Here is a 20,357-nt window from a genome sequence, read left to right as displayed (position 1 = left end):
TGTCACAACAATCTGCAGAAAGAAGTCCGGTCAATTTAATGTTAATGGTGGCTAAAATAAAACATTTTCCCTTTCCGTCAGAAACACAGTGCAATACTTTTAGAATTTTTATTTTATATTAGTCGAGGGCATGAAACTTTAGATTCATGATGGCTTAACAGTCCCCAATATGTTGAAGAGAAGCAAAGAGGTTGAAGACACAGAGATATAGGGTCGAGAAATCAACAGAAGGCAGACAGGAAGTAAACACGTAACACGGTGTAGGCCCTGGCAGTGTTTAAAGAATGGTTCATTGGAAAAGAAAATTTAAAGAAAAAAAAACAAGTAACAAGGCAAAAACCTCAGTCAGTGCATTGTTGTCGTCGCAGTTCCAGCAGTTTTTTTCTTAGCGAATGCAATATGATCATTTTTAAATTGCGTCTGGATCCGGCTCACCCTCTCTCTGTTCTTTTTTCATTTATGACTACCTTGCTGCACTTGGGTGCGCTCTGAACCTGCTCACTGTGATGCTGCATAACCTAAACCTATAAAATGCCTCCTGGTGGGATCAGATGGTAGACAAATGACACAAGCAGGGGACATGGAGAGAGGAGCCCACTACTGTGTGAACAGAGAATCAGTAGGAAAATTAAAATCTCTCCTTCTCCGATGTTAGTAAGAACACCAGGTGTTCACCTCCTCTTCAAACAGCTTGCAGACGAATGTGAGTGTAGAGATGGAAAAACAACAATTTAATGTGGCTATAAAATTTTATCCCTGCTGAGGTTTTGCCTTCACAGTCAGGCAATGATAGTCTGCTTTTGTTTTGAAAGGAAGTAACAAGCACTGTTGCTGTTAGAGCAGGGCGTTACCTATAATGATATTAAATGATAGCTGGAGATAGAAATCCAAATGAGATTTTTTTTTCTTAAGTAATTCTGGACTGTTGGATGAGATTTAATCAACGCAGGGCTGCAGTCGGCACTTCAGGCTGTCGGGAACTCCAGTCAGAGTGAATAAGAGACAGGCTTTATTTATTATCAGTGCAATGGGTGAGATTGAATCATGTTTTTCCATGGAACACAGGCCAATAAGGCTTTCTACACACACACACACACACACACACACACACACACACACACACACACACACACACACACACACACACACACACACACACACACACACACACACACACACACACACATATATCCAAGCCAATTACGTCAGCCTCTACCAGAGTCAACAGAAATTATGTTTCTGTACAGAAAAAGAGTCAGGTCTTCAATTATAGTGGGTAAATTCGACAAAGATGGGGCTCTGAGCAGACCCAGCAGGGATCTGATCATGTGACATTTTATTTTCCGTCTTTCCCCCTAAGTGTTTATTTCCTGTCTGTCTTCTTTTGCTGGGTTCTCTGTCGTATAGCTCTTGCCTTTACTGGGGATGGTTAAGCTGTCATGAATCCAAAGTCTCATGCCCGAAACAGAATAAATGTATTTTTTCTTTCCCAATGTAAGTCAATGCGAAAAAGTATTGTTGGGCCCAATGACGTTGCAGATTGACACAAAAGTTGTAGTACCACTGTATGCCCGCTACGAAAATGTGCATCAACGCTCGGTGCACTTCCTGGGGGCTTGGTCTATCTACTAGCAATAAAGAGCAGATTGCCCAATGTTCGCAATTGACCAATCAGCCTTGAGTGATTTAACCAAGCTGTGTAATAAAACATGTACATCAATTGACCGTTATGGTCTGTTCACTGAGCGTATAGTGCTTGTGAATTATGAAAACAAAGGAACATTGCTGTCTGTTATCAGGCTGCTTCACAACAACTCCTTTCTGTGTGCTCAACAAGTCCCCTCGGTGATTTTAATGAGGCGGCTGCACAGATCAATGTGTCCTCTCTGCTCTACAACCACAGTCTGAGACCCCTGCAGAGAGGTGTGAGGTAAGCCTTATAACACCATATACTCTCAGGGCAGGGATACACCTAGCAGCAGAAGGACGAGACACATGTTCTTAAATAGTAAGAAAGGACACAGAGAATCAGATGGTGACAAGAAAACCTGATGGGTAATTGGCACCAACCAGTTATCCATAGCTCCATAGTTTCTCTTTTATAACTGGGCTCCACCACTTTTACCTTCAAAACCCGTTCTTCATCCATCCGTATATACAGTAGTGTCTTCACACTGTACTTTCTACATTACATATTTGATTGAATATGCTATTCCTTGCATACTTAATATCCACATTTTTTTAACTGTAATTTGCCTCTTAATAGTGTTTATTTGACAGATTTGTATGTTTTTATTTTACTTTCTAGTGCATTATTTTCTATTTTGAGACATTTTATGTTTATGTTTGTTTATTTTCTACTCCTACTCCTACTATTTCACATATTGCCTTGTTTTAACATGAGCTGTGCTGACATTTTTTTCCTGAATTTGGATCATTAAAGTAAATCATCTACTGGCTTTTGGAGCAGCAAGCCAAAAGGCTTCAGCAAAAAGATGTTGAAAGACAGACAACGAGTCAATAACTGCCTCTCTGTCCACCATGTGGTCCTCGACCTCAATCTGTCTGTCTGTCCATCCATCCATCTGTCTCCCCTCGGTCTTTCATTATCTATCTTTTCCAAATGGCATTTAATTTTCAGGACATTGGAAGGGAAATAATGAGTTCTTCCTGAGGTTTTGCTTGACCACAACATTGTTTGCCATCATTACACAATGTTATACGCCTACGCACACACAGACACACAACTAATGATCTCCATTCTCTTTGAATAATAGTTCATTTACCTTCTCTTACTGTTTGCTTACCAACGTTGGGTTCTGTCTGAGTGCTGATTGCTGGCTGTTGCTCTGGCAGCCCGCAGGGAGAGAGGCTGAGGGTAGACTCTCTGTCTGTGCTTTCTCTGCTTTGTCTCACCGGCAGGTAAAACCTAGCCAAGAATGATAATAGACCCTATAAATACTTTTGTTGTGTCTGTGTGGGACATGAAAAATGAAGTAGCCAGTTAAGGTGAATATGGGGTTACATTAATGTGGGACACAGTTTTATTTGAATCATCGGATGGCTGATAATCAGCAGATTTTCAGATATGAATATAACCTAAAGGGCTTTTCAGCAAATATTGAGATCCTGCAGGTTAGACAAAACCAGTCAAACATATAATCAGGAAAAAGTCAGTATTGGAAATGTACCATTGGTTGTTTCTAATTTCAATTTTTATAGCAATTCATTGAGCTGCTAGCCTGTTTCCTGCTGCTTTGTATCGAACCTGCTGCAAGTATTTCTTTACATTGGTAAGCTTCAAAGTTGATTAATAGTTGATGAAAGCATTGTGAGGCAGTGGAAGCTTAATAAAGACCTACTGATGCAGAGCAGCTAGAAACAAGGAAGCAGTAGCTAAAGCTAGATAGACGTCCTTAAAAAAGACAGCCTGTTCTCATTGAACTTCCCTGTTTAAATAAAGGGTGTAATAAGACCACATTTTCGGTTTCAAGCCACTAATTTGTAGTTTGGTGATTATCCATAAAGCCATTTATTCAACAAATAGTATTCCAAGTTTCATGTTTATGTAAACCGCAGACCGATCAAATGTGATATTTGACATGACATCACTCAGAGGTTTTTGAGAGCCGTTGTGAAGATAAATAAAGGAAGTTCTGGCAATGATTATCTTGGCAGTGGCGACGCAATAGAGTGGTGCAGTAATGAGTCATAAAGTCCACACAAGTCCGCGTTTAGCTTGGTGATGCGCAGACAAGCAACCGTGTTGAAGTTCGTTCATAGCCTAACGCTAGCTTTTATTTCTGCCGATTGCATTTATGCTCCAAAAACAAAGAAGTGTTGCTATGCAGAGATGTTCCTGCTAAACAAAACATGTTAAGCAGAAAAAAAACTAGGTCTCGGCCACAGAGATTATTATCTGCAATATACAGGAATTCAATGGGAAATCTCATTGATTTTTGTCCTTGCGATGTTAACTTCAGGGTCAAAAATACGTCATCACTGCACCACTCTCTGGGCTACTGCAAAAACTGGGCATCATTCATGGAGTTAAGGCTGGGAAATATGCTGACAATGTCTGGCTTAGAGCTACACTCTATCTGATCAGAAGCAAACACCAGATAGAGATCTGCATTCTCCTGAGGGCACTTTTCTAGTAAACGCTGTATATCCCTTCCTTTGTCTGTATCCTGTTTAGTTTGTGTCCTGTTGTTTTTAATATATTGACTTGCTATTTCCTTTTGTGGAAGACCCATTTCTCTTTCTGGACCCATATCCATAGAGCAAGTAGGATTACTGTGCATAAAAGAGGCACATGTAGGAACACATTTCCTACATCCGGTTCACGGTTTTCAAAATGAGTGGGAATTTAATCTTCAAATATTAATGAGGCTATAACTTACATGCTGGAGATAATACGGTTTCAAAATTAATCCGAGCACTTCAAAAGTACTTGGATTTATTTCCTTTCTCTAACTTTTCTCATTTAATCTCTCTTTCTCTTTCCCTTGACTTCTCCTCTTAATCGTTCTCTCTAACCCCCCCGAAATGATACACTTGTGCCTTCCCTCATTTAGCAGCGTAGTTACCCTGAGGCTGTTGCTGGCTTTATAATAACTGTGTTCATAGCACAGAACACAATAATACACCAGTTTCTAAAAATATATGAGATTATGACAGAACCAGCGGTGTTATGGAAGATTCCATAGGAGAGGTGATTCCCGTGGATTTCATCAAGTTGACTGATATGCTCTTCCAGGGCTTAGAAAAAAATATGAACACATGCTTATGAATGAATTAGTATTTTTTACCACTGTAAAGTGTCTTTGAGCACCTGAAAAATTGCTTGACAAATAAAATGTATATGTATTTCTACCTCCTCACTTTAACATGTCTAAAAGAAACACATTTTCATCCTCAAAACATAAGCTTCTTTAGAAAAAAATGCTAATTACATGCAGTACACATTTCTACAGAGCATTGTGCCACAGCAAAGAAATTCAAATGTAACCTTTGCTGAATGTGTCCGTGATGTAAAGCTCACTGCTTTAATGGAAATCACTCACATCTACTTTGAATGCATTGGCATAGCTGAATACGAATTCATAAGGCCATTTGAATAAGATAAAGCAGGATTCATTGTTGGCCATCTCAAGCCTCCTCCTCAACGCAACGCCTTCACGTTTGTGTCTCAGTGTGACTCATGTTTATTCCCAGTGGCCCAGTGACCCCTTGTAGCTGTGTGATTAATGGTAGTACCCACTGAGCTCCGCTGTCACAGATAAAGACACATTGTACAGAGTCACTTTAAATGTTCCCACTGTACTTTGTAGATTAATAAGAGCCAACTGTTCTTGGTCACAGTTTGGTTCCTTCATAAAATTATACAGCAAGAAGATGACAGGAATTTTATTCAAGTTTCAGGTGCAGGAACGAGTCCCAAAACCTGGAAATTAGCTAGCTTTTTACATGTATTTTACACAAGTCTGCTTTTAGCTTAGTGGTGGTGATACACGGACGTGTGACCGTGATGTAGTTTGTTTATACTCTAACAATAGCATTTTATTCGTGTCGATTGCGTTTACGCTTCAATAATCTCCAAGTGGAGTGAATGTCTGGAAATGAATCTGCTTATCAATAGTGTCTAAAATCTAAGATCTTTTTTTCTGCAATATACCAAAATCAAATGGGAAAACTGCATTGCTTTCTGTTGAGGGAGCCCTTGCAATGCTAATTTGAGGTTTGGGCTACAAAAGTAAGTCATCATACCACCACCAAAAGTCAAGGTATCCTTTAACAACACCGACAGGCAAATCTTTAAAAAAAACTACCCTAGGCTCCATCTGGTCTAGGGATGAGGACATCTCTGATTCATAGACTGTATATAAAAAGTTGACAGAGTTATTGTGACGTCACCGATTAGTTTGTGGACTACTGTCTTGAGGCCTTGAATTTGGCATTTTGGTAGCGACCATCTTGGTTTTTTTGGAACCAGAAGTGGACCACGATCAAATTGAGATTTTAAGATGCTTCTGCAAAATAAACTTCACAAAAATACACCAAAGTGTTAATGTGTCCATAAAGTGGATGGTTTAATCTTTTATTGTCCTTGTGGGAGAGATATGGATGACAACTGTCTTTCTGAAGACAATGGTGCAGATTCTTACGGTACATGGAATTTTGCTCTGCTCATCTTTTGTGTGTTAACAGTCAGGCCGACATACACATAACCCTTCACATCGTCTGTGTCAAGCACAGTAGGGAAAGGAAGAGGTGTTTTCTCACCACCTGTCACAGAAAATGGTAGGAAAGAGGGGCAAAAGGAGATCTGCAGCCTCTCAAGTGCACACACACACACCAGCTGACTGGATGATAAATGGTCTTTCGTCCAGACAGAAACACAGGCAGGCAAAGAGAGGGGAATTAAAGACAACATTTAAAGACATATTCTTCTCTCTCATCTTAATTTACCGACATTTCTTGTGTGAAGAGGACGCAACTGGTGGCACGTAGTCACTTTCACTTGGATTCACCCTTTGAGTCTGTTTCAGGAAACAAGTGGGAGGAAGGGGAAGAGATCAGGCAGCAGAGAGGCAAACACATTGTGAAAACAGGGCTGAAAGATAAAGAGAGATACAGACACAGAGCAGGATGGAGGTAATGGTGACGCACCCAGGAAAAGCTGAGACAAAAAAGGTGTTTTCAGCGATATGATATAAGATGTTTTGCAGTGATGAGGTCCCTGTGGCTTCATACAGGCTCGGGATAACTGGAGGGAGCTGCTTATGATGCACCCACTGTCCTCAATATCATAGTTAGATGTGCAACAGTCATCGAACTATCAGCATGGTAAAATGGGGACTAAATGAAAAATGTTTTTTTGTTTCATATATATTTCTTATTATTGATGGTTGTTTCCCTCCATGAAAATACAGCAGTTACTGATCAGTTATTAAGTTTACATGCATACCGCTGTCAGTCCGAATATCACAATATTAAGAATTCAATATGGTAACATCTACATCATATTTGTTTGGATATTCTGAACGGCAACTAACTTTTTAACCTACAATCATTTCCAAAGTCTAAAAATAATGAGTCACAGTTTATATCCCCTTCTGTCACATGACATACAGTACATATAGCCCTCTGTCCCACCTCCCTGTTGGTTATTGTCCAAACAGGGTTGGGTGACCTTCATTCGGAGCGTGGGTGTGTGTCCCTCTCTGTAGCGTGGGATTCTGGTCTGAAGCCAAAAACCTCATGAGCTCTGTCAGAGACGCATTTGTTTCTCATATGCACACTACTACTTTTACATATTCTTCTTTATTACCCTAAACTGATGATGTTTGGGTGTTGTTGGAGTGACGTGGTACTGTCTGGGTAAAGAAAGAGGGAAATGAAGAATGGGAAAAAACAATTCTGCATTTATGTGGCAAAACCACGTGTCACATAAAGCCAAGGGCATTGCTGTTTTATGGTGTTAACTAATTAGCACACTTTCATTAATGGGCTGCATAAAGTTAAGTTGGTCCAAAAACCTCCAGGGCCTCTGTGGGAAGTGGTTTTACACTACTTTCCCAGAGAGGGATAAGCTGCTTCATCAGCTGCTAAAGGTGTGTTTTTTTTCTCAGTTAATTTGCAGTTGCTTACAAAATTAGCTTGTGGCAAAGCTTTAGTTATAGACTGTATAAATGAAGTAGCCTGAAGTACACAAAGTGCAGCTTTGTCTGATGGGAATGTTATCAGTTTCGATAAAGGTGCTAGATAACATTTCTATCAGCAAGTTCTTCCTGAGTAGATCATGAATGTCTATAAAAAATGTCATGGCAATCCATCCAATAGTTGTTGTAAGGTTTCTCTGGAAACAACAAATGTCAACCTCATGATAACGCTAGGAAAAAGTTAGAGAATCACCAAAGTCCTTACGGTTCATCCTCTGGGATGGATCCTCTGGGAACCATGAATGTTTGTATAAAATGTGAAGCCATTTCATCCAGTAGTTGTCAAGACATTTCTCTTGAAACCACGAATACAAACCTTATGTAGAGGCAAGAGACAATTCAGTGGATCACCCAAGTCTTCAGGATTCATCCTCTGGGAACCATAAATGTCTGCACAAAATATGAACCTCATGGTGATGCCAAGAGAAAAACAGAAAATCACCAAAGTACTTAGGTTTCATCCTCTGGGAACCATAATTGCTTGTATACAATGTTAAGCCAATCCATTCAGTAGTTGTTGAGAAATTTCAGGATCAATGTGGTGGGTGGACTAACCAACATGGCCAACCAAATATCGTCACACCTTTCAGCCACCGAATCCCAAATGATGCTAGTAGATTGATAGCTCGTCACATGTTTTTCTCCCTAAATTCAATCCGAAAATAAATTGTGGCAGATCACTCTAGGAAGCCGCTTAGGAGAGTGAGTAAAACAATTTTGGAAGGCTAAGTTTGACCTCTCTGTTTTTCTTTGTGCTGCTCTGGCCTAAATTCCTCTGAAGTCTCTCCGGTACATGAATGGATAAATATATTCAGCTGTCGTTATGATAATAGTTGAATCCCACAGTCTGTACAACAGTGACATCGACCGGCTGTGTGCTGATCAGAGCTGTAGGCCTCTGCTGCAGCTCATATTTCTTTTAATTGATAGTTGAAGCTGATTTAACACTAGTCTTGCAATCCTTAATGAAGCAGCCTACTTTATGTGTCTATGTATGTCTAAAACTCGGTCGCATGCCTGTTATTTGTGGATGTTATCTACGTTGTTTTCCGATCTGAGATTTTTTTTTCTTTTTTCATGGACCAGACCCCAGATCAGTCCTGTGTGCTTTGCACCCTTAATTCTCAGCCAAATCCAGGCGCCCCAGTGGGTTTATTTTTAGCTCGGACCATGTGTTAGGAGAGCAGAGCTTTACGTTTTTTTCGCTGAACAACAGTCATTTTTCATGCTGAAAACTTCAGTTTCTTAAGCCCTAAATCCCCAAAGTGTCTCTCTGCTTTTGTCTGTGTGTGTGTACAGTATGTGTCCTCAGTGCTGCTGTGTTTGTAGTTCTCAAGTGAGAGTTAAGGTAGTTTCCATTAGCTGGCAGGTACAAAGCATACTTGTGCACATTACATCATGCCTTGTGGTCTCTTGAGTTTGGCCTTTAGCTCCACAGTAGGCTTCACACAGGGCTTTTTTGGGAGCTGCAGATCTCTGTTTAGGTTTGGTGTGAAGTTACTGATAAACCTGAAGAATCAATATGTACTCACTCCCAAATCGACAAAAAAAGGCAGGTTGGTCAGGGCCCCATTGTGTTACTTTTTAATGTACTTGCTAGCCCTTTAGGTTTCACATTTTAAAGAAAAAGAGAAGTAAGATAGACTCCGCAAGGGGTTAGACAATTTAGTGATGTCAATGAATTACAACTTGGTTTGGTTTTGGCACCCAAAAGTACTTTGCTAGGTTTGGGGAAACATCTAAATTTGGTTTAAAATAAACAGTTGTTACAAAACCTAAATTATGTTTTTAATAAGGCTGACATCATAAACGCCTTAACGTTTGTGATCATCTAGAATCCGTGAAATAATCCATGGAAAAATGCTAGCTGCACAAACAATGCTACGGGCACATGCCCTGTGTAGCACACATTATACAGAGGGTGATCACAGCGGGTCCCTGCAACAGCAGGTCTGTCGATGCTTTTAGCTTTGGGTCGGAAACTGTCTGACTTCATGCCAATAATTCAGAAGTCATGAAAGTAAAAAACACCACAGATGTATTTGTTTTATCTCCCCAAAATACAAGTAAATACTAGTATTTTAAATGTGTGATTAATCATGGATGATCACGATCACTATTGGGATTAACGTGATTAAATGTCTTAATCGATCGACAGCACTAGTAAGGGAAGTATGTTACATAATTATAATATTCATAATAATATCAATATAGTAAAACATTTTATTTATCAAACGCTCAAAGACGCATTACAAAGAAAAAAAGAAGTAAAAAATAATAAACATGAAATCAAGCTTACATAACAACATGTAACACTGGGACACAGCATTAATCACACATTAAAAGCCAGTCTAAAAAGGTGTGTTTTGGTCAGTGTTTTGAAAGTTAGGAGGTCGGTGAAGTCACTGATGTGTTTTGGGAGTTCCTTTTGGAGGGAGGGGGCAGCGATGGAAAAGTCCCTGTCACCCCAGGTTCGGTGCTTGGTCCGTGTAGGAATGGACAGGAGGTTGGCTTGTGTGAAGTCAGCGGAGATTTCACCCAAAATTACCTCAAAAAAACGATTGAGGATGCTGTTACAGTACTCCAGTCTCGATGTGATGATTGCATGTCTGAGGGTTTCTGCAGCTGGAAGAACAGTGATGATACTTGACATACAATAAGGTAATTACGTTATGTATGACATAAGCCAAGTATGTTACATAAACATTAGATTAGAAGATCGATATCACACAAATATCTAAATGATGATTGTAACTTTGTTGTGTTGTGTCAAAAAACATGTAGAGGGAAGTGGCTTTAGCAAAGCAAACTATTTATTTGATGTATTGTGTACATTTTTCATGATAGTAAATGACATCCAAAGGGACGCAACATGGAAATAGAAACATTACCATATTGCCACGCTGTCACCTCGAGAAGTGTGAAGTGGCACGTTTTATGTGAATATGTAGGTGGCAAAATCTGTGACATTGTTGTATGTAATGATTATGTTGGTCTACTGATACTTGATGAGAAATATGGTTTGCATCAATATGCAATATAATGTAAATTCAAAAAAATATGCTTCAAAGAATAAAAGAATAAAAATATGCAAAATCAGCACAATAAATTACCTTCAAATGTATTGGAGCTATTATGGGCCATATGCTGCTTTGTATATGGCATTATGGGTGCATATGAAAAAACGTTGCATGCATTTATCTGAATATGTGAATTTGTAAAACATTTCTAATAATCACACATTTAGTTTGAACGTGTAAAAAGAAGTGTTTTAGCTATAGAAATATGTTGTGCATGTGTCCCAATGTTTTGTACACATATACAAGATATAATTTGCCTATGTGTAAAATGTTTTTTTTTAACTGTTTGTCAATTTAAATTGTGGGCTGGAATATTTTCAACAATGAGGTTTCATAAAGTAAAATATTAATTATTATAGATGAGAGCAGCGCTCCATCACTGCCTGACGAAATGACTTTCCAGTGAGAACAAGGAACAGGTGCCAAGCTGGGAAAAATCATCATATCAAAACTGATATCATTCATAAAACTGCTGTGTCGTGTAATGCACGTCCAACAACAAAAGTCCAAATACCCAAAGTAACAATGTTCTATACTTTCACTGAGAAAAAAGAAGAAATCTGTGGCTTGTCTTTGAGAAACACTGAATCTCAGCTACAGAATGTTTATTTACTGCCAGACAATTGATGGCAGATATTTCATCCAAAAAGGAGTGGGGCCATGAAGTAGAAGGAAAGTACCCGGATGGGTTGCTCTTGTTACTCTTACTATGTATCCACCGATACATACAATTTCACTGCAAGCCCATCAAAGTATTTTGGCTCTAACTTTTGCTCATGTGTCCCTCTCCAGTTTGAAGGCGGTGCTGACGGCCCCTCTGTCCAGCGGGGCGTTGGATCTGTCCGGTATTCCTCTGGCTGCTCGGGACATGGAGCGTCTGTGTGCACACCTCCAGCGCCATGCATCCATCGTGGGCAGCCTGGAGCTGGGCTTCACAGAGCTGACGGACGAGGCATTCCTCCTGCTGCTGCCCACGCTGGCCGTCCTACCACACCTGGAGACTCTGGCCCTAAACGGGAACAGACTGACCAGAGCCGTTCTCAAAGAGCTGACTGATGCCCTGAAGGTCAGCAAGACATTTATTTTTCCATGTTGTTATTTTTTTTTAACTTTTGCATGACTTTGATGTCTAATGGATGTTATGAATGGATGTAACAGGGACATACAGCACAGGCTTCATTAGACCAATAGCAGACATTTAGCAAACTTTGCCCCATTGGTTTACTGAACCAGCAGAAAGAGTAAGGGCTTTTTAAGCATGTGGAATTAAAATTGCTGCTAGTTTATGTAATTCCCTTTGAAAGAACTAATTGAGTTCCTGGTTGTTCTGATTAAAACACAGGTGCAGTACCTCAGTTCTTAAGAAAAGCTCCTAGAGAAATTAAATGTCAGATTTTAAGGTATTCTCCACTATTAACACAATCATGTACTATAAACTATGCACAAACAAGCACCTATAGAGAAAGACAGAAACATGGACTATACCATTTATTGATGAATATTATAATTAGAAACATTTTCTTAATATATTTTTTATTGACTTTTTATTTTGATGTATTCATGATCCATTTAAACTTGTATTATCTTATATTCTATTTTTTTTCTTTAAAAATGTTGACATATATATTGAGGATGTAGGGAATTGGGTTTGTTTATTAATGTCTATCGTTTTATGAATATGTTCTTTCCATTTTTTATAAATTATAAATAAAAATACAGTCTGCTAGTGGTCACACTACAGGTTATAAAAGCGTATTTTTTCATGGCGAGTATGTTTAAAGGCTGGAAGTTTGGGAACTTGTCTTAACAGCTATTTGTATTAGTTAGTTTAATGATGATGATGATGATGATGATAATTTGATACAGTATGTTGTTCTTCATCACCCCAGGATCCCTGCAGTTTCCCCAGCGTGACGTGGATCGACCTGGGCAACAACGTGGACATCTTCTCTCTGCCGCAGCCCTTCCTGCTCAGCCTGAGGAAGCGCTGCCCCAAGCAGGGGAACCTCCCCACCATCCTTGAGTTCGGAGAGAGTCAGGTCAGTGACCCCCCCGAGAGGCTGAGGGGTCTCGGAGAAGAGGAGGATGACACCAATCGCACCGAGAGCATGGGAGAGCTACGGTCGGAGGTGGAGGAGGAGCTGGACGGGGAGATGGAGATCGAGGAGATGATGGAGGAGCTGCTGGACTTTGACAGGGAGGTGCAGGGGAAGGAGGACGAGGACGAGAGCATGTGGACACTGGAGGAGCAGAAGAGAGTGGTGGGCAGGGGGAGGAAGGGGGGCTGGAGAGGGGAGGAGAAGGAGGTGCAGGGGAGGCGGGCGCTTATGGCAGACGATGACGACGACACGCACAGCCTCTCTTGCTCCAGCCAGTCACAGCACTCCTCCGGAGCTGCCGAGCCGATGAGAGTGGAGGAGGAAGACTTGGACGAGGTGACGGACCAATCGGATCACTTGACCTGATTGCTGCTTCCTGCTACGCTTATGTTTCCCCTCCTGTGTCGAGTCCTGTGTGGATGGAGGCAAAAGAGTGCTCAAAGTCAATTCGACTGGAGTGTTAGGACGATGTAATCCATATGAACATGTCACTGGATACTACATCCACTGATCTGTGAGCGCACAGCTGAACCCAGGTGACTCGTGGTGACCGTAACACGAGAAGACAATCCCCACAGGACGTCTGTTTTATCCTAACTGTCTGTTTAACTACCAATAGACTGAAGGATGCTAAAGCATAAATTAGGTTGATTACTTATATCACGTGAGGCTTTTATGTACAGAATTTTAATCTTGATTCAGGTCCTTTCCTCCTGGTAACCCTGGTGATACCTACATGTGCCTGTAACATGTCCCAAGTGTATGTTTAAAGATAAAAATATATAAAAAAAATAAGATAAACACAAGCTAGTCAGGGCCATTAAACCTTTAAAATACAGTTTTTGCCAAAAATCTAGAAGTGGAATATATAAAATGTTTCCGTCCCTCACACATAGCCAGATGGGAAGACAGACGGAATCCATCGTTAAGCCAACTATCATTTGATTTTTAAGGAACAAACAGATGCTCGTGCTTCAGCGGACAGAGAGAAGTACTATGAAGATGAAATAAGTCACCTGAAACCAAAAGTAAAACAACTGATAAAGAACAAGGACAGATGATTGTAAGGATACAACTGTTCTGTTGTGGGCCGTGCTGTGGTTTCCAGTGTATAGATGTGATGATCTTGTTGCTGTGTGTCCCAAAGCAAAGGGTCCGAGTATCGAGTTGAAATATGTCATTGCCTTTTTCTAATAGTCCAGGTCATGTTTCACCCCACGGCACGTGTGCCTCACATGCTTACAGTGCTGTTTTTATGTTGTATGCTGGGTTACAACCTCTTATATCTTTATGCAGTATGTAGCTCTCACCCGGCCTGTGCTTTCTACTCATGCATCACGTATAGTCCACGCAAAGCTTTGAGAAACAAACTATTTTGGGATGTACAGTATATACAGCATATTGTTTTGATCTGTGCAGGGGAAATCATTAAGATTGTAGATGAGCTATTTATATAAATGTATAACTAAAGATTTGTATTGTTATTTACAGAGGAATACCACCTAATTCAAAGATATACATATATATTTCTCGTTGTCTGGGATAGTTTGAACTATAGACTATATATATAGATATGTATACATGTGTATACATACATACACTGCCCGGCCAAAAAAAAGGTCACAAGCCTGTGGGGGCAATGCTATGATCTGGGGTTGCTGCAGTTGGTCTGGTCTAGGTTCTGCAACATTATGTGCCCAAAGAATGAGGTCAGCTGACTACCTGAAATACTGAATGACCAGGTTATTCCATCAATGGATTTTTTCTTCCCTGATGGCACGGGCATGTTCCAACATTGTGAAAGAGTGGTTCAGGGAGCACGATACATCATTTTCACACATGGATTGGCCACCACAGAGTCCAGACCTGAACCCGATTGAGAGTCTTTGGGATGGGCTGGAGAAGACTTTGCGCAGTGGTCTGAATCTCCCGTCATCAATAGAAGATCTTGGCGAAAAATTAATGCAAGACAGAAATAAATGTTGTGACATTGCAGAAGCTTGTGGAAACGATGCCACAGCGAATGCGTGCCGTAATCAAAGCTAAAGGCGGTCCAACGAATATTAGAGTGTTACCTTTTTTTAGGCCAGGCAGTGTATAACACTTTCGCGATTTGACACACAGCTTGGTTAGGACCCCTCAACTCATTTTTACATGCAGGGTACTCTTCAGAACCGAAACAAACTTCTAGGTTGGGTTTTAAAAGGATAATTGTTTTATCTCAAGTCACAAATGTAAGTTAGTTGTGTTGTATACATAACATAATCTAATATACTACTTTAGTTGAGCAGTGGTAGAAAAAAACACTCAGATATTATACTTACTAATGTAGCAACACCTGCATTTAAAATCTTACAGTAGTACAAAGTACAAAAGTATTAGCATAACAATATATTTAAGTACCAAAAGTGAAAGCACTCGTCAGGCGTAATGACCCATTTTAGAATGATACATGGATCCTGATCACCCGCTGTTCTTTTTCATGTCCCCCGATCCGCACATTATCCCGCTTATTACACCGCTACATTCTAAATAAATACACTTAATTCACAATATTGATTAAAAATGATTTTATTGAAAGAAGTCCGTTCCACTGCGTACTAACGTCTGGAACTGCTGACGTTAAATTTACCGGACTTCTTTCTGTTGATTGATATGACTGCACATAGTCTCTCACCCTCCTTAGAAAATGGTCTGGTAACAATAATGAACAAGCTCTTGAATCTCCCAGTTCACCAATCAGATTTGAGTATTCAACTAAGCTGTGTAATAAATGTAATGACTGAAATATGATTATTGATGAATTCTTAGTGGTAAAGGTGGAGCTAATATTAAAACTTTAAATACAGCCTCTGGATTATTCATGAGTTTTTGTAGCCAATAATGTAAAGTCATTTAAGCCATGAGTGGAATAAACAAATAAATATATACAAGCTTTCAAAAAATGTTGTGGAGTAGAAGTATAAAGTACCATAAAATGAAAATACAAGTAGCTCAAAAGTGAATTCAACGGGGCACCAGCAATAGACTAGCCCTGCGTTTCTGTGACCCATTCATTCTGCCGAGTAACTGTATAGGCTGACTTTGTAGCTCTACGGCCCAATTCCTAACTGACCCCTACACCCTCCCCTTACCATTTCCACTCTGTTGGCATGTACGCATCGAGGGTCCACCGCATTAGATGTCGTTCCAACCAACTAGTGGGAGTGAGTTATCAAGCCGTCTGACAGCTATTGGACAGCTAGTATGCATCCTTCCTGACTAACCACCTACACGACCTGACCGTGTGCAACCCTGCTTGTGTCTGTCATGAAACATGTGGTGTACAAATAGTTCTGTGCAAACATTTACTAGTAACCTGCGCAAAGAAAAATGACATTTAATATTGCCATACAGATGGTAACAACTTAAAGATTACATATTGTTTCCTTTTACTAAGGACCATATATACCCGGGTCTAATCTAGAAAATGGTTGTGCATTTCATTTTAAAGTTTTGTATATTTAGAGGGACTGTTGCAAAAACCTAGCAACTTTTAAACATCAGATTTAAAAAGGGAGGTTTACCAAGAAGAAATGTCACTAAAGATTTTAAAATAACTTAAATATATTCTTTTTTGTCCGAGCCAATGCTAAACAATGGTGGAGAGTAGTTACGACAATTCCAGTTTCGGTCGGAGAGTTTGTTCCAAAAGCTTGCTGCTTCATTAACACTCAAAGAAGGAGTCTCATTCAGCTGAGAGTGTGAGTACAGATCGAGTTTACTCCATCGCAGAGGGAGAGTGTGTTGGAATTGGGCGTCATAATGACTTTGGCCATGAGAAGCAGCCCTAAATATAAACGTACGCAGTCTGTGAAGCACTGTTTGAGTGTGAGGGCCACTTAATCAAGCCTTGGTATGTCCTGTACATTTGATGGGAGTGAGAATGCACTTGAGGAGTGCTTAAATGCTGGGAAAAAGGTGACTCTTATTTAATAATATTTTTTAAAAAGGCACTTAGTAGAAAGATGTTATTGAAATGTGAAACAATAATGACTCACATAGACTAAAGCTTCATTTTAAAGCAGCTAGAAATTAATAAATACTTTTCCCCCTCTAATACATTCACATATGGAGCTGATAACGAACGTAGCATACAAGAAAAAGGCCTTTAATGGCATGCTGATAATTGCTGCTGCAACACATCATCATGCAAATTTCATTAAGACAAACATGTTTGTCTATGCACCTGTCTCAGAAACGCTTAGATTTTTCTTCCTTCCAGCTCATCGGCCTGCTGCAAATCCTCCTCAGATATAGATGTGCAATACTGAATTCTTAGCGAATCCCTTTACAGTACGGTAGTTGTTTCTTAGACAACAGATGGGATCTATATTTTTTATTTCATTTCTGCTTGCACTATATAAACATTTGCCAATACATCTCAAATGGGAATCCTGTCACTTCAAATAAAAATTAAGCATAGCTACTTTTAAAAACAACTAAACTTACTCGTATAATGATTAAAGTGTCGAATATTGCCCAGGAACACACTACAACCGTTCTTAAGGCCACAGTGTGTGTTTATCCTACCCTGTATTGTATTTGTTTATCTGAGGGTTGATTGGGTCAGGTTAGTTTGAAATGGACTCAGTTACTGTTTTAATTACGGTACATGGCATTTTTTATATTTAGTTACGTAATCTATTAAATTACAAAGATAAATGTATGTAATTGAGTTAAACACACATACTTTTTTCTTCCTCTTTAAACATCTCAAAACATTTTCAATGCAAATTAACTGCATATTGCATATCAGCATTTACAGTTAGTTAAATAGTTTATCAGGTCTGATTCGGGGTACTTATTTACTGTAATTTGAATATGTAATCCTGACCCTTAACGCTATCAGTAACCCAACCCTCCTTATACAGTAGCAAACAGTTCCTGTCGCCTCAATGACACAAACTAGCCTGATAAAAGTTGATCACAAAGAGAAACCTTGGTCAACCTTTAAATTAAAATGTATTGCATTGACCCGGTAAGCTCTATTTCAAAAACATCTCAGTAAAATTAACTCTTTATACAATGTGGCGGTGGGGTTGTGATAATGAACAGTAGACAGTAAGATTGTGCTTGAAAACCAGGGACATTTAGCAATGTGCGTACACTTTTGGGAAGACATTAATCTTAACCAATGCTGCATTTTTGATTCTACACAAGAATGCATGAATGTGGTGTCTTAATATCGTCTATAGGAATAAAGTGTCTTTGCATCACGGAATTACAGCCCTGGGAAATTGTGTGAATAGAGAGATATGTAACTGAAGTTTAGCCACAAGTCTTGTTTTCTGTGATTTTAAGCCAAATGTCTGTTTCACCTTAGCTCTCTGTCAGGCACAATGACTGAAGACTCAATGCTTGTCACAACAGGTCATACACAGTCTATGGTGAGAGTACAACTTGTGTTTACCATGGACTTAAAAAGCAGGAAGGATATAAATACTACAGATGTGAACATGCGGTGTTTGTGTTTCTGATATATGTAGAGATGTGTTAAGAACTATGGTTTTCTGAATCCAAAGGCATCAGTAGCCTTGGGTCTTTCTCTTGTCATGAGTCTTTCTTCAGTATATATTTCTCAATCTACTGTACACTATACCTCTGAATTTTTCTTATTCTCTCACTAACCCCTTGGCCCAAAGCTCCTATGTCTCATTTATTTATATTCCTCGAGGTCATGTGATCCACTGGAAGGAATGCTCTGTGCATTTCATTTACAGATTAAACGATGCCATTTTCTGTTATGCCATGAATCTCAATAAAGGATATGATCCAACAACAAACGCTGCATAGTCTTCCTCTTGTGTTTGAATATTATGACTGCAACGATTAGGACTGTAGGTGCATCCAGTGTTGGCTCCCAGAGAGAGGCAGAGACAGACCAATATCTAGTCATTCAAGATGTACTTATTTATGCGTAATTATTGGAACATGTGTTTATTGTTATCAGATTTGGAATTTTATAAAGTGCTTGTTGAATTGCCTCCAACATAAGGTGGTGCAGAATCTTAAAATATCATTACTTACTGGGTCTCTTATTTTGCATAGCTTATAAATTGTTAGCTCAGTATGTAAATGCTATGTACACACCACTTTTGGATCAGTCAGTGGTAAAGGAATATGCCTATAATGTTTTTAAAATTTCCACAATTTACCTTCAGACCCTAAAACCATTACAGCAAATAATATAACTCCATACATCCAGGAACAACATTTAGAAATAATGCATGTAGATCCCCACTTCCATTAAAGCTTTTCACACAACCTTTATCATACATGGGTATGTATGTATGTAGCAGGAATTGATGAGAATCATTATGTTTGAGTGTTAGACAGGACTGAAAGGGTTGTCAAAACCATACGTTTGGTCTATAGCAAATGATGCAGCTACTGGGCACCAAGGTATTTCATCTACAAAGTTTTCTTCTACAGGAAGACTTTCTAATATGTGCTGTATAAGAAAATCCACAATGTTAGTGGTGACAAAGTGACTGTCTAGCTAACTTCTGTAAGCAAATGGCACTTTATAGTGGAAATAGTGCGTTGATTTCTATCTAAAAAAAAATGTTTGCAATTTAATTTGATTTGTTTTAAAGTTAGTTCTGCAATGACAACAATTTGTATCGAAGGACAACCAATCTGATGGTGGATCTCAAACCACAACAGTAATGACGTAGTGCGGATGTATTTTATTGTATTTGGGTGACATCTAGTGGCCAAGCTTAGAGCTTGCACCATGCCAATATTTACCAAGTGACAGATGGCAGATGTACTGTATATCTGAGAGCATCTAAATGCTTGCTTGCAGGTAGATAGATGTGCCTGCAGTTGTATTATAGTACTGCTGAAATAACTTGTTATTACTTGAATTTTACAACAACCCACCAGCATGAAGGACAGGAAACTCACAAAAAGTTCTGTGGATTATTTTTAGTGACCAGTTGCTGTTGAATTTTTCAAATGTATGTTTTGAAAACCAAAGACAAGTATCGTCTACGCTACTAATTACAACTCACATTAAAACAATCTAAATTGATAAAGAGCACAACAAGTAAAAGGAAAAAAAAAGGTGTTTTGACTTTTAACTTTAAAAGAGTGTGTCTGAAACCTAAATATAAAACATATATTCGGATATATGTCAACATTTATATAGTTTAAATGCATATAAATATATATATTAGCAGGAGGGGTTGTTATATTTTATCACAGCTTTTTCCTTTAAGTAATCAATAGTTGTAAAATGTAGCCTATATACTTTGGTCTTGTCCTCCTCAGCCACCGTAGAAGTTGGAGTGTTTTGCAGGTTGCCAACCGCTGCAGGTGAGCAGCTGCAGGTGTGTGTACGTGCATGTGTGAGAGCGGACAAGTTCAGAGGGGGCGTGGCTTGTAAACTACGGTCGGCAGGTAGGCTC

At 39.3% G+C, this 20,357-nt stretch overlaps 1 protein-coding gene across 1 annotated transcript in view; it reads left to right on the top strand.

The window, feature by feature from the left end:
- lrrc75a (leucine rich repeat containing 75A) overlaps positions 1–18,728 on the top strand; it is a 45,399-nt gene extending 26,671 nt beyond the window's left edge. The window contains exons 5-6 of the mRNA XM_063907897.1: positions 11,597–11,870; positions 12,694–18,728. Coding sequence (XP_063763967.1) covers positions 11,597–11,870; positions 12,694–13,269 — 850 coding nt within the window. The 3' untranslated portion in view covers positions 13,270–18,728. The remainder of the gene's footprint in view (positions 1–11,596; positions 11,871–12,693) is intronic.
- Positions 18,729–20,357: the final 1,629 nt, after the last annotated feature.

The sequence above is a fragment of the Eleginops maclovinus genome, chromosome 18, assembly GCF_036324505.1.
Source record: "Eleginops maclovinus isolate JMC-PN-2008 ecotype Puerto Natales chromosome 18, JC_Emac_rtc_rv5, whole genome shotgun sequence".
Classification (NCBI taxonomy): domain Eukaryota; kingdom Metazoa; phylum Chordata; class Actinopteri; order Perciformes; family Eleginopidae; genus Eleginops; species Eleginops maclovinus.
The sequence above is the reverse complement of the archived record's forward strand: the minus strand, read 5'-3'. Positions and strand labels throughout refer to the sequence as shown.